This window comes from Passer domesticus, chromosome 4, assembly GCF_036417665.1.
Source record: "Passer domesticus isolate bPasDom1 chromosome 4, bPasDom1.hap1, whole genome shotgun sequence".
NCBI lineage: Eukaryota > Metazoa > Chordata > Aves > Passeriformes > Passeridae > Passer > Passer domesticus.
This window is the reverse complement of record NC_087477.1, coordinates 36,863,418-36,877,174: the sequence shown is the minus strand read 5'-3', so window position 1 is coordinate 36,877,174 and position 13,757 is coordinate 36,863,418. Positions and strand designations below refer to the sequence as shown.

Here is a 13,757-nt window from a genome sequence, read left to right as displayed (position 1 = left end):
TCATACCTTAACACACTACAGCTGCAACACTCAAAAGGCTAAGAGTACTTGCAGCTTTATTCACATCCCTGATGTAAACTTGTAGTAAATGTCTATTCAGGGAGAAATTTCTACTAATGCTTGCCTCAGCCCAATTCTGAATCAACTTTGTGTTCTTTCCCACCTCTGAGGAGACACTCCAAGGACTAAACAAAGCAGAGAGATGATCACCCTTAAGGAGTTCTGCCCAGGTTAAGACAGCAGTCAAGCATTTGGATGTGGTCTGTAACAAAATTTACACCTTAATTTATTAACCTGAGCAGTCTGCCCAGTAACTGAACAGCCAAGGATGGCTCAAACACAGCTCAAGGAAAGCAATTTCTTTGAGCCGCTCGACTGAAGTCTCACCAGGTTCCACACCCACTGCATCTGCCAGGTCCCTGCAAGTGCCCTAGAGATTCATCTGGCTGTGCTTTGTAGTGCAGGCTGCAGCTTAAGTAGCAGCTCATATGCCAAAACAGTTGGACAGCCTTATGGATTTTTCAACAATGTTTATCTTTTGAATCCCACTGCACTAATATTTTAATAATACTATCAAAATCTTTCAGTAAATTATCGCCACGTGCACAAGAAATTCCCACAATAAATCCCACGATGGGAAAGTTGCAACGCCCACGACACACTGCCTCATTTCTTTGACTGTAATCACTGATTTCCAAACACAAAACACATCCAGGTCTTTGGAACAGAAACCTTACATCAAAAACTGACAAGGTTTTTTGCTCATTTTGTACTGCTTTCATTTTGTTGGGGTTTTTTGTAGTTATATATAGATGAGTGTGCATATACAAATAAAAATATATACATTAAAAAGTACTTGCTATTCATGTCTCAAAGTATCCTCATAAAACTTCCCTGACAGGTGATGAACTTTACAATTACAGACACACACATATGCCTATAAATTCAGAAATTTAAGAGGACTCAGCTGCATCTGGACAAGTCTGCAAGGTCAGCATATGTCACAGGAACTCAAAGAATCTGTACTGTGGTTCACCCTCTAGGGTTTTACTGGGAAAGTAAAGTGAAAGCTTTAGATTACTGTTGTAACTACAGAGTAAACTACTCATAAATCAGAGAGAAGAATCAGAACTGCACTGAAATCTACCTGTTGATGCCAAGAAGAACAGTTTCTCAGGCATTTTACTGATTTTTTGTAACTTTATCTGAAAAAAAAGCGAACATTAGCATTAAGAGGGTCCTGAAGTCACAAACTATTTCCTTAATTTAGAGGAAGTACACCAGTTACAGAAAGGAAAAGAAAGAGCTGTTTACACTCTCTCCCTAAGAGAAGTCTCAGTTGAGCACAAAGACGTATTTTTAAAATATCCCTCAAAATCTGCAATTCATCTTTTGGGTCTGTCATAGCAATAAGGATAAAGATCCTTATCAAAATCCCTAGCTGCTAAGAAGACACCTCAAAAATATATTTTCCTTAGAAACTTGAAGTTTGAGAATATCATTAAACAATGTATTTTATGTTTGCAATAGTCTGCAAAATAATGGTATTGGTTAGGTAGTTTACAGGAACATTTCAGTTCCTAATGCTCTTAATATCTGAAACCTGTCTGCTGGTTATTTTACATAGTCCAAGTGTGTTAAAAGAGACCCTTGAAATTTACTACTTTTCCATTAATATCAGCTTATCTACAAGTAAAAGCAGTGTCATGTAGCGCAGCTAAAGGAAAACAGGATTTAACCATTCAATTAAAACAAGTGCTCAGGTTAAAAATAACCATTATGTACTCACAAAAGCACTGAGCAGACCTCATGCAGATGTATTTTGAAAGAATCAGTGTCCTCTAACTTCAGACACATTAGCAGCTGCTGGTATTTACTGAGGCAGAACCTTTAGGCATTCTTTATGTGGGCCAAATTACACCTGAAGAGAAAACTGAAAACGTGAATGTTTGTGTGTGCATGTGTGTAACCAATGCAAGAATAATGGCAAACACCTTTTAATAGGGAGAAACAAAGCTGTTAAACAGAATTTTCAGGGTAAGAGCAGCCCTTGATGAACTTTGAGCCTGCAGCTGCAGCACCTTATTTACACAAAAAAAACAATAAAAAAAACACACAACACAAATAATTGTACTTTCCAATGCTGAATTTACTCACGTAATAGGATGTTATTTTAATGAAAACCTATAAAGATACTAACTAACCCTGTTCAGAGAAAATAATTTATTCAGCTGTGGAATGAAAATCTAAGTGAACTTCTGTATCTAAAGCAGGCTGACAACTAATCCTCAGCAGCCAGAAGCAGTTTCATGTCACTTCAAAACCACGTGCCAGCAGTATCTACCACTTCTTTGTAGTTGTCTGCACTGAGAAGCACTTGGGGCTCACAGCTTTTAAAACTTCTAGGATGAAAATTATTTCCCCTCTTTTAATGCTGATCCGTGCAGCAGGAAATAAAAATTCACAAAAGCAAACAAACTCCCTGTGCACTCATCTTGGATGTTGAGAGGGCTGATGTCAGCTATTAAGACTGATAGTCTCTGACAGAAGAATCCTCCAAGCAGCTTTTGGGGAATAGCCATTTTTCATTTATGGATTTAAACTATAGAAACAAAAGAAGTTTTAACACAAGTTAGCTAAATTCTAATTTTGCTGTGTTCCAAATTATTCTATTAAAAATCCAATAATTTTTAAACAATTTTTTTCAATTGACATATGTTGGTTTAACATCTTCAAAAGTACTAATTTGCAGGTAAGTTTTCAGTAAAATGTAAAGGAAAAGAAAAGATCTGTGTGTGCCTAGGTCTTATCATGAGTATTATTTTATAGAGGGTCATTTGGATGTGAAATTACTTACCCATTGTGATGCAGCAAGGGTCACTGAACCCTTAAGAAAAGATTAATTTCCCTGGGGTACCATTCAGTGTCATATCCTAGTTGGCAACAGTGACTTCCTTAGTGTGCGACTGTTACCAATTATTAGAGCCCTCGACACAGAAGGTTTCAAACCTTACAGTAGGACTAGCAGATGTGTTCACAGAGGTGAACTTAGGGCCTTGCCTCCAGAGCAGCTGCCAGCAAGCCAAATGCAATGCCTTTCACATGCCATGCACCAGCTCCTGCGCTCCTGGGGGAACAGCAGTCCCCAGCTACCCTGGACAAATGAGCTGCTGAAATGATCTGTCCACTTATCTTGACAGTCTGAAACAAGATGCCACTACAAAGCTGTATATTAAACTGTAACTGAGAAACACTCTGGGATAGAAATCAGATCCAATGGCCATGAATAGTTTCTGAGAGAGGGTCCTGAAGTCACAAACTAAGCTTTACACTATTAATTTGTACTCAGCTATGTTGGGAAAGCTCCTGATGAGAAGGAAATGGAAATAGAAGTCTTCTATAATAGGGGGTTTTATGCCAAAAGATTGAAGTAAATGACCTCAAGAATACATGTGCTAACTTGAGGCAATTTTTGATGATATTTAATGCATTACCAGCTGCAAGGAATTCAATTTTCTCCTAATCCTGAACAGAATCTCTGTCAGCGTTTAAGAATTCTGAGGCACGAATGAGTTCTACATGAATTGTGTTTAGCAGATGATGATTAAATACAGTACATGTTGCTTTGTAATAGGAATGCTAGTTTAATCTTCCCTCTCTGTAGTTCTGGAAGTCAAAGAACAGTTTCTAGGCTGTTAATTTATATTAAGTGACATAAGAACCTAAGAATTGAGAGTGGTGAGGCACTGGTTGAGGTTGCCCAGAGATTTGCATCATAAGCAACTGTTCCCTAGAAAGAACAGGAATCTGGCACACTGAACTTTGTAATGAAGACTAACAGCGATTGCCATGCCTAAAACCAGTTGTAACTGCCCAGAAATTTCTAACAGCACTGAACGTAAAAGCATTTGCTAGAAGCACAGAGCATGCTCAGGCAAGAAACTTTTCCTATTTAAATGTAAACATGGATGTTTGGAAAGTTTAGGAATACTCAAATGGACATGGTGACAATCTCAAAATACTTGGAGCCATCATGCTACCCAAGCAAACTAGAATGTTTTCATTATGCTCAAAAAAATACTTTCTCTTGTTCCATCTATCAATCTATTCAACTGACTGTAACCACACAGACTGTATTTTCAGGAGAAAATGTTGCAAGAATGTATTTTTGCAACATGTTTCAAGCTTGTTATGGACTTCACCATTAGAAAAGTTTATGGCCCAAAAGGCATAAAGGCAACAAACAACTCAAGTCAATTAACACAACACTACATCACAAAAACGACAGAGAACAACTCCTCACCTGGGAGTCTACTACCGTGCCACACCTGTCTGCTCCAGTTTAAAGGAAAAAAAAGTGCAAACTTCTAATTTCTCTAGAAAGCAAGTCTGAGTGACATGGGATGGAATAAGGGAGAAGCAAGTCAGGAAAGGCCTGACCAGCCACAATTTTTTATAGGTGAACTGTCTCAGCTGCTCAAGAGGCTGCCCAAGCAATTCTCACATTGAACTCGTACATACTCAAGACAACTGGCACAGAGATTTGCCTTTGTTCAGATTCCCCTTTCCTGTCTCTCAACTTTTTCAAGACACTTCAAAGAAGATCAAAAAGCTTGAAAGAAGTGCAGTTGTTTAGTCTACAGAAGAGAAGATAAATGGGAGACCTGGTCTTGTCCTTCAAAGACAAAGCAAGTTGGTACGAGAATGGGACTAAACTGTTCACCAGGTCTGATGCAGACATGAAAAAGAAAGCAAGATTTAAGTTTTGGAAAACTTTCAAGTAAGAGTAATAGACTGAACAGGCTGCCTTTGGAGGCTGTGGAATATCCATCACTGGAAGGTTTTAAAAACAGGATAGGCAAACATCTGTCAGAAGTGATTAAGTTACAGTAGATGAGAAGATCTTTTGCTCCTCTCCTGCAAAGGTCCTTTTGTTACACCCAGTATTACAAACCCAATCACAATTCTGTCTTCTACACGCCTGTGTTTTATTTAACTTAAAAAACCATGCAATAAAAACCTGCTCTTCTGTGATATTTCCACATATCCAACTGTGTTTATTCGAGACAACATAATAGACATGAAAGATTTGTTAAGTGTGAAAGCAGGTTAAAGAAACCACCTGTGAAGTAAAATACCAATGTATTGAATTTACACTCACTCTGAATAAATTGACCTCTAACATCATAATGCAGACAGCACTGCATTTTTTTTGTCCTCCAAGATAAAAAATAGTTCAACTGGTGACTTACTGATCTGCAGTCACTTCAAAATATTCCTTAAAGGATTTTTTTTTAAAGAAAGCACTTCTCCCCAAGCACGGAGAAATATAAAATTTAATATTACAACATATTAATAGAAAAAAGACATCAGAAGGCTGCTTTGAGAAGTATCCAAATATTTTTAAAACTATATTAAATTATGAGCAAGGATGGCTTCCATCATACTGGAGAAAAAAAAAAAAGCCATTGGAGACCCTTTCCTCTCCCTGCTGTTTAATACTAATGTAACCATGGAAATGAAAAATAAACATTGACTTCCCCTCACCCCCAGCATGACAGGAAATGTTTCTTGGTGAAGGTAAGAACAGGTAACTGTTCAGGAGAACACAGGGGTCCCTGGGGGTCTCTGCTGGACTGACATCACATCACTGCAAGGAGGAGGAGGTGCTGTTTGCTTGGCTCACATTTGATGTTCCCAGCAGCTGCCCTCTGTGCTGACTCCTCCCTCTCCCTGTGCTGGCTAGCATTTGACCTTCTTTAGGTTCTAGGTAACGCTCCCTTAGAGGAGACACACATCAGTTAATAGCTGTGACATAAAGCAATCAGATCATAATCAGGAAAATTCAAAAATATTATGGTCAATACCAGATTTGTCTTTCTGCACACCTGACCAATCCTTCTAATGACAACTGTTTTACATCATTTTTTAAAAATAGGTATTTCCCAAGCATGTTCATGGGAACTTGTAAGGTATGTGGGATTTGCAGGCACACAAAAATTTGATTCTTTTTTTCATTCTTGGTCTACACAGGTCTGGGATAACATTTAGCTCCTATTTTGCATCTCAATATGTGTTATTTCTTGTCAATTCAAGATCCACCCTTCAGTCTGCTATCAAGTTTTTTCAGAGTAACAAGATATCCATAAAATTATTTATTCTACTTTAATGGGGAAAGGGCAGGGAAGCTGCAAACTGAGAGGATTAAGAAAAATCCAGAGACTGTTTAGCCCTCCTTCAATAAAGACACCCTAGGTTAACTTGCCATTATTAAATTCATACTGAATTAGAGTTACAACAAGAAGGCTCTATCATCATACCTTTCTGCATTAAACTTATTTTTCAGATTGTTTTCCCACTCAAATATGCTTTATTATCAGAAGCATCAAGTCTTCAAGGCTCTAGGCAACTTGAGTCCTATTATTCCAATCTGATGGACTATTTTAAGATTTGCACAAATTTTTTTTAGCAAATATCCTTTTCCATTTGATACCATTTTCTTCACACAATCCACTGCTTTCAGTCTGGAGAATGAGAATTTTTTCCTTCTCTCTTTACATTTAAAGGTGCAAAATAAAAAAAGATAGAGCAACATATGGAAAATATGCATATAGTTACAACAGGAAAGAGACATTCTAGAGCACAAACATGCTGAAACCAGTTTTAAGAATAATTTCTGCCTTCAACATCTTGGACCTTCAGGATTCAGTGCTGCTAAAACATCAAAGTACCTCACAAATATATTGCATAATGTTCTCATAAGCCAAAACTACTGCAACTGGAATATATTGTTAAGGAGTGACCAGGTGGAGAGAATATATTATGATGAAGTTGTATTGATAAGCAATGGCCCTTGAGGCTACCTAAAAATTTACAACACTGCCCCCCTGCAAAAATTAAGTCAAAAACCCCCAAAACTAAAACCCCCACTTTACCAACCATTTGGCAAAGTTCTTTCTGTTAGTAATTTCTAAGGCCTTACACTTTTTAGTAACACCCAGTATTAAAAACTCAGGTTTCAGACTTAGGTTTTGCTTAATTTTATAGAATTTTGGCTTCCTTTCCAACAGGGAAAATTTAAACATAGATGGAGGATAATACAACAGGTGAATGGCAAGGACACATCAAACTGGGAGGCTGTATTTAATCCCTACTGCCTCACCTCACTGCTGATTCCATCTAAGTATCCTGAATCCCAAAACTACTTGTGAAAAGCAATGACTTCCCTTAAAAGAAAATAAAAATCTCTGAGTTAAAGAAACAGAAAGAGCAAGAAATGCAAGCATTACTCAGTTTGCAGTAGTATTGCCTTTATTTTGCCAGCTGCTAAACCCAGCTCAGAAGCACTTACTGATGAGCCCCAGGTACAGCTCTGTCTGACACAGACAGCACTGATACATATTGATTTAACACTGACGGACACCCAACAGGCACAGTGCTTCAGGAGTGGTGCCATACGCTGGGGGCTGTGGGCTGGCAACATAACCCTAAGCTCATCCCTGTGGATCCAACGCACGCGTCCCTGCACGGAACACGTGCTGTATGTGAGCCTTGTCGCTGTGCTGCGGATGGACCGAGCATGGGTTACGCTCTGTTCCTCACTCAAGGCTACGTGCGAGTATGACAGCACCTGTACAATTAACCAAAAGTCAGGTATCATCTACGATCCCTTTAGCAACAGCAAACGTCAGTGCGATTCCCGTGCATGCACTTTCGGGGCTGACACAGCATGTCCCCGCACGGCCCCCGCCGCTTCCGAAGGCCATTCCGGTGGCAGCGCTGAGGGAGGGAGGGAGGGAGGGAGCGCAGCCGCTCTGACACGCGCGGCTCCCGCTGCGGCCGCGTCCTCCCGCCGAGCGCCGGCCCGAACCGGCCGCGCCGCCCTGCAGCCACAGCGCCCAGGACAAAACCCCCGCGATGAATTAAACCACGGCCGTGACGCCGCTCCCCGCGGCTCGCCCTCCGACCCTGACACTCCGGCACTCCGCCACCAGCGCGGCCTCCCCGCGCCCGCCGCCGGCTCGCGGCAAATTAGCGGGGCCCGCCTGGCTCCCTCCCTCCCTCCCACCGCGGGGCAGCCCCGGGGCACGCAGAGCGCCGTTTCCCAGCGGAGCGGAGCACGCAGAACACGGAGCGGGGCGCGGATAGCGGGGCACGCAGAGGACGGAGCGGGGCACGGAGCGGAGCGGGGCGCGCCCGGGCCCCGCCGGGACACTCACATGAACCGAGGAGCCGCCGCCGCCGCCCGCCCGGCCAAGAAGGACCCGCTCCCGGGGCTGCTCCGGCGGGCGCCTGACGTTCGCAAGCAGGCACCCGGGAGAGCCTCGCTCCCCCAACACGCACAGGGCTTGGGCGCCCGCAGCGCTGGCAGAGCACGTACACACGCCGGGGGAAGGGTGTTAAAGTCTCTTTCTTTTTTCTTTTTTGTTTATGTTGGGGTTTTTATAATGTTTTTCAATAACCCTGGGGGGAAAGGAAGCTCAGGCACTGTGCAGGTCGCCCCTACGGTCCTACAGCGAGCGGCTGGCGGCGAGCAGTGACATCACGGGGGCGGGGCGGGGCCGGGCGGCGGCGCTGGCGCAGGTACTTCGGGAGCCTCTGCCCTCCTTCCCTCCCTCCTTCCCGGGCCTCGGCCTTCCCTCCTTCCCGGGCCTCGGCCTGCCCCGTCCCGCTCTCCTCATCCTCATCCCTATCCCTCTTCTCTTCCCAATCCCTGTCCCCACCCCTATTCCTCCTTCCGCATTGCCATCCCCTGTCCTTCCTCTATCCTTCCCCATCCCTTCTCCGTCCCCGTCCCGTCCCGCTCCTTTCCCCAGGGGTCTCTGCCCGGTTTGTCTGTAGCAGCGCAGGGGTGGTCAGGGTCCCTGATCCATGAGTCTTTCTTTTAGAGAGCCGGGCAAAAGCCATTCTCAGGTTTGGTTCCTGAACAGACGTGATAAATGAAAGGGCGACAAACCTCATTTTAGGTCTTCGGTAGGACACTGATGTAGCAGAACTCAACTTTTCTTCGATACCTATTCTGCGTTTTAATAAAATTTGTGAAATCACTCAGTTTCAGGGTTTTTTGTGAAGTGGCGACACTAGTTAGACTTGTGTATTTTATTTCAGTTATTTTATCAAATTAATGACTACTGTAGCTGTAGCAGAAATATTTTAAGACTTAAGAGCAAAGTTATTTTGTGGAAGAATTTCTTCCTATGAAATTTGTGTAACATACCATGGTTTCATGGAATAGTGTAAAGTATAGGATATTTTAGCTACCCGCTCTCCTGAAATTGCTCTCAATTGCTTTTAAAATAATTTAATAGCAGTATAATTATCTTTTAATTCAGAAAAGCTGCCTTCATAAGGTAAGGAATATTTGCACCTGGGTACTCTGGAGGCATTTAAGTCAGTAGGCATTTCAAGTTCCTAAAGGGGCTACTTGCCATTATTTCTGCCTGTGGATGCTTCATGAATTTATAGACACGTTTCACTGGATGGACTCATTCAGGTTGGTCTCTGTATGTGCAATATTTGCTTCTGAGAATCAGATCTTTTACATTTTGAATTTTTTTTTTCCTAAGGGCAAAGTTCTTAGTGTCCCTTAACTCAGTCACCTTAGCACTGCTGCAGTGAAGAAGTCGGAAGTGATGGTTCTAGAAAAGGCTGACTTCTGAAGAAAAAACATTTGTTCTCTGAGAGCAGTACAAATTTGGAGGAGCAAATAAATTTCCCAATAGGTGGAGTTCCACTTTGTATTTTATTTTTTGGTTTTGCACATCAAAAAGCTACCTGCTGCAAGATTTTCAAAACAGTGCTAATTTGTATATTGAACAGGAATTTCTGAAGTTTTTTTTCCTGATTTTGCTGAGAATGTTGATGAGTGTTTTTGTGTACTATAAAGGTTTCTAAGGGGTGTTTGAATGAAGGTAGGGAGCTGGGAAAGGCTGTTCAGAGGTGGGATGCAACAAATCCTCTCCTGGACCTCTAACCTTTGTGCCAGGCACGTTTCACAGATGTGACAGACTGCCTCTCATATAAGGAATGAATGCTGCTTTGGAAACAGTGACTCGGTAATTTTAGATGCCACTAATAAGACAAGTCTTCACTTCCTCTTCCATCCTTGCTGTTTTGGATTATCAGAATTGAATTTCCAGAATTCAACCCCAAAATTGAGTTTGCGTTAACTGGTTCTGCTGTCAGTTTAGAATAACAAACCTTTCTTCTTCTCTTCCTGTTTTTATTTCAAAGTGACGGGGAGGTTCTGCAGGATATAATTAATTCCTTCAAATCATAAAATTAATGCAGTATGTGTCTTTTCTGTTCACTGAAAGTGGGTTGGAGGTGTAGGATTGTGTGCATTGAAGTAAGGACAAGGGTAGCTCTCTCCTGTGTTTCTAGTTCTGCCAGACTTTGGTGTGGAGTGAAAAAAGAAACCAAAAACAAACAAATAAATCCCCTCAATTTAAAAATAGAGAAGAGCTTTTTTCAGATGAACTTTTACAATATCTATAACCATTCTTTTTGAATTTAGAAATGTCAGTAAGTTTCTAGAGAAGTATTGAGACTGAAAAAAATTTGTTACAAAACCCCTTTAATTTAATGTGTAATATGTGTCCCTTTCTAAAGGTGGTGGAAGGCTTAAGTTTGGGATTACTTGTTTTATTTTTCAACTCAGGCTCTGGAATTTATGTAAGCTGAGAATTAAGGAGAGATCAGAGTTTGGCTGTGGGGGTAGCAATTGCCAGAACTGGCTGCTGCTATCAGAGAAAGCCTTTTTCATTGCTGTCGTGGATTCCCTGTAATTAACTCTGTAGTAAGAGGACATGTTTTGTTCCATACCTGTTAAAATGCCTTATTGATTCCTTTAGGTGGGTGACAGGAAGGGTTGTTTTCTTGTCTCATCTCTTGCTTTTTGTCCATCTGGTTTCCAGCCAAAGGGGGTGAGTGATGAGTGTGCACTTGCCTACTTGAGCAAATTCCAGGTGCTGTCATTCCTCCTTGTAAGCCAAGTGATCTGCAAGTTTTGCTAGGATAGTTTAATCACTGAAAATGGTTATTGAAATGATGGGATTTAACAAGTCTTTTTATTAAAATTCCTTTCTAAGTGTCAGCTGAATGCAGGTACAGTGTATTAGAGAAGTATTATCCGACAATATTTTTCTACAGTAAAAGTGAGGACGTTTTACCTCAGTAAATATGTTGTACACTACATATTTACCTTCTTTGAGACATGATGCATCTTGCTGCTAGGCATAATCCTACTCCCTCTCCCCTCCACTCTAATCATAATAACTTGGTTTTCTTTTATTTTAGAGCAAGCCTTAGAGGATCACTGTGCCAAGCAAGATTATAATTGAATCTGTAAACTAAGCTATTTTTTCTAAGAGTTTAATATATATTTTCTTTCTGATGTTGAATAGTTTATTTGGCAGATGTTTTTACAGGAATGGGGGTTCTTCTTATAAATACACACTTATGGATTTCCAATTGGAACCTGCTGCATGCCAGTAAATCTTTGTGCTTGCACTCTGTCCAATTGATGTCTTTCCAGTGGAAAAATCTAACTGTAATGTGCATTGTTCACATCCTAAAATAAATCATCTGCAAAAAATTATGAAATATCCATGTGATATGAAAGTATTGTATCTTTATAAATAAGACTTTTAATACAAATACTAATATAAATATTCCAATGGTCAAAGCTGTTTCAGATTTTTCTTTTTTAAGTTTGATTCCTTAACACTATACATTTATATTCAATATGATTTATTTTGATATTTCTCAGAATGTAAAAGTACATATCTCATGTCTGTGTTTCTTCAGGGGAAAAAACCTACAAATGAGATTGGTCTTTTATGTTTGCTTTGTATCCTAAGTTGGACTGTATTAGTTAAAACAGAAGGTATCTTTCAAAATACCTGTTTGTGTAGACCTAGTAAAGATGTTTCGTATATAAGGATCTTTGTGCAATCTTTATGGAGTTGCTGTCAGCTGGGATTCACAAATAAATTTAGTATTTTCTTACTGGGAATTGTGCTTTGAACAAGATTTTTCCCTTAGAGAAAGAACAATTTTGAGACCAAATTAAGTCTTCTGTTTCTCCTGTGTGAATTTCTGAGGAATTAAAAAAAAAAATCTTAATTGCATTATTTTGTAAACAACTAGTAACCTGAGTCTGTATCTTTTGCTGATAAATTTTTACTCTGTGTTCTCTATTGAAGGAACACGAATTGCTCTGAAGGGCTTAAGATTGTGTGAAAAAGATGTTTCCTTTAAAGGACACTGTGATGGGTGCCTCCACCTTCTTTGCCTCAGCTCTGCCACATGATGTCTGTGGAAGTAATGGCCTCCCTCTAACACCTAACTCCATAAAAATTCTGGGCAGATTTCAAATCCTTAAAACAATCACCCATCCCAGACTTTGCCAGTACGTTGACATTACCAGAGGTAAACATGGTGAGTATCTGTTTAACAAGCAAGTTTTGGTATGATTACGATTTTGGGTTTGGGGTTTTTTTGGTGACAGTGTATTTTAAGGTGACTGAGCAGAGTGTACTGACTTCACAGCACCAGCAAGTGGCCAGTTTTCAGTCTCAAAATTCCTGAATGCCTTTGCTATGGTTGGTGGTATTGGCTCTTTTGCTTCTTTGTAGACTCAAAGCAGAGATTAGTTGTCCAGTCTTGTTGTGTTACACTAATAGATAAAAGCTAAGAACTTCATTCTTTTTATACCTCACTGAAATTCTTGAACTGAATTGCTCTGCCATGTCTTTGTGTGGAATATGGAAATACATGTATTTTTGATGGTGAACTCTTGTATTTGTGAGGTGCCCCATGGCAGGAAGGAAATGATGAATCTGACTTCATGTCCTTGTAAGGCTAATTTATTGTTTTATTATCTATATTACATTAAAGAATACTATACTAAACTATACTAAAGAATACAGAAAGGATACAGACAGAAGGTTTAAAAGATACTGCTGAAAAATTAGTGACTCTCTCCAGAGCCTTGACACAGCTTAGCTGTAGTTGGCTAATAAGTCAAAAACAATTCCCATGAAACCAATGAAACAACCTCCAAACCACATTCTAAAGCAGCAAAACAGAGCAGAAGCTAATGAGATAATATTGTTTTCCTTTTTCTCTGAGGCTTCTCAGCTTCCCAGGAAAGAAATCCTGGGCAAGGGGATTTTTCCAGAAAATATGATGGTGATAGTGAACTCCTACACCCATATTCTGATCTTGTAAACATTTTCATGTGATGGTTAGGTTTCTTGTCCTTGATTTGCAGCTGGTGTTGTGATCTCATGTCCTGGCTGCAAGCTTCCTGTATTATTAGCTTTTGATTTCTTTAAGATTTCTCCCACTAGGGGTTACTTTATTCTAGTACAGGTTTGAAAGTTTTTTTTCAGTATCTGTTGTCACACTTACTGTTAGCTCAAATAAAACTTCTGTTGTTTTTTTCTGCTCTAGGTATTCTGTTGCAAGCTCAGCAGGAGTACAGCACTTAATTTCCACAAAAAGGCTGTAACACCTGTGACAATTTAAGTCATTGCCACCTTTAACTTTTAAATCAACACTGTTCTCATACTAAAGTGCATTGTATGTATTTGATTATCTACAGGCTCTCATAAAGTAGGGCAAGTCATTTTTTCCCCTTTTAGAATGCAGTCTGATTAAATGTTGCAGATTTTTACCAAATTAGGATATTGCCAACTCCAGATACTGAGGTATTCTGTAGGGCAGGGGGTTCTTTATGTGTTTTTCTTTGC

General features: G+C 40.3%; 2 protein-coding genes across 4 annotated transcripts in view; one reads left to right on the top strand and one right to left on the bottom strand.

The window, feature by feature from the left end:
• AIMP1 (aminoacyl tRNA synthetase complex interacting multifunctional protein 1) overlaps positions 1 to 8,362 on the bottom strand; it is a 31,036-nt gene extending 22,674 nt beyond the window's left edge. The window contains exons 1-2 of one of the 2 annotated variants that reach the window (XM_064417146.1): positions 1,790 to 1,906; positions 1,148 to 1,205 (exon numbers count right to left, since the gene is read on the bottom strand). Coding sequence is in view for 1 of the 2 variants with exons in the window: in XM_064417145.1 (XP_064273215.1) it covers positions 8,220 to 8,221 (2 nt within the window). In the remaining variant the exon portion in view is untranslated. Of the gene's footprint in view, positions 1 to 1,147; positions 1,206 to 1,789; positions 1,907 to 8,219 lie in introns of those variants that run through there. The other variant, XM_064417145.1, reaches the window with a different exon arrangement.
• Positions 8,363 to 8,500: 138 nt separating this feature from the next.
• Positions 8,501 to 13,757, top strand: part of TBCK (TBC1 domain containing kinase) — a 128,554-nt gene continuing 123,297 nt past the window's right edge. Inside the window, exons 1-2 of one of the 2 annotated variants that reach the window (XM_064417135.1) lie at positions 8,501 to 8,583; positions 12,207 to 12,441. In XM_064417135.1, coding sequence (XP_064273205.1) covers positions 12,249 to 12,441 — 193 coding nt within the window. In that variant the 5' untranslated portion in view covers positions 8,501 to 8,583; positions 12,207 to 12,248. Of the gene's footprint in view, positions 8,584 to 9,346; positions 9,494 to 12,206; positions 12,442 to 13,757 lie in introns of those variants that run through there. The other variant, XM_064417136.1, reaches the window with a different exon arrangement.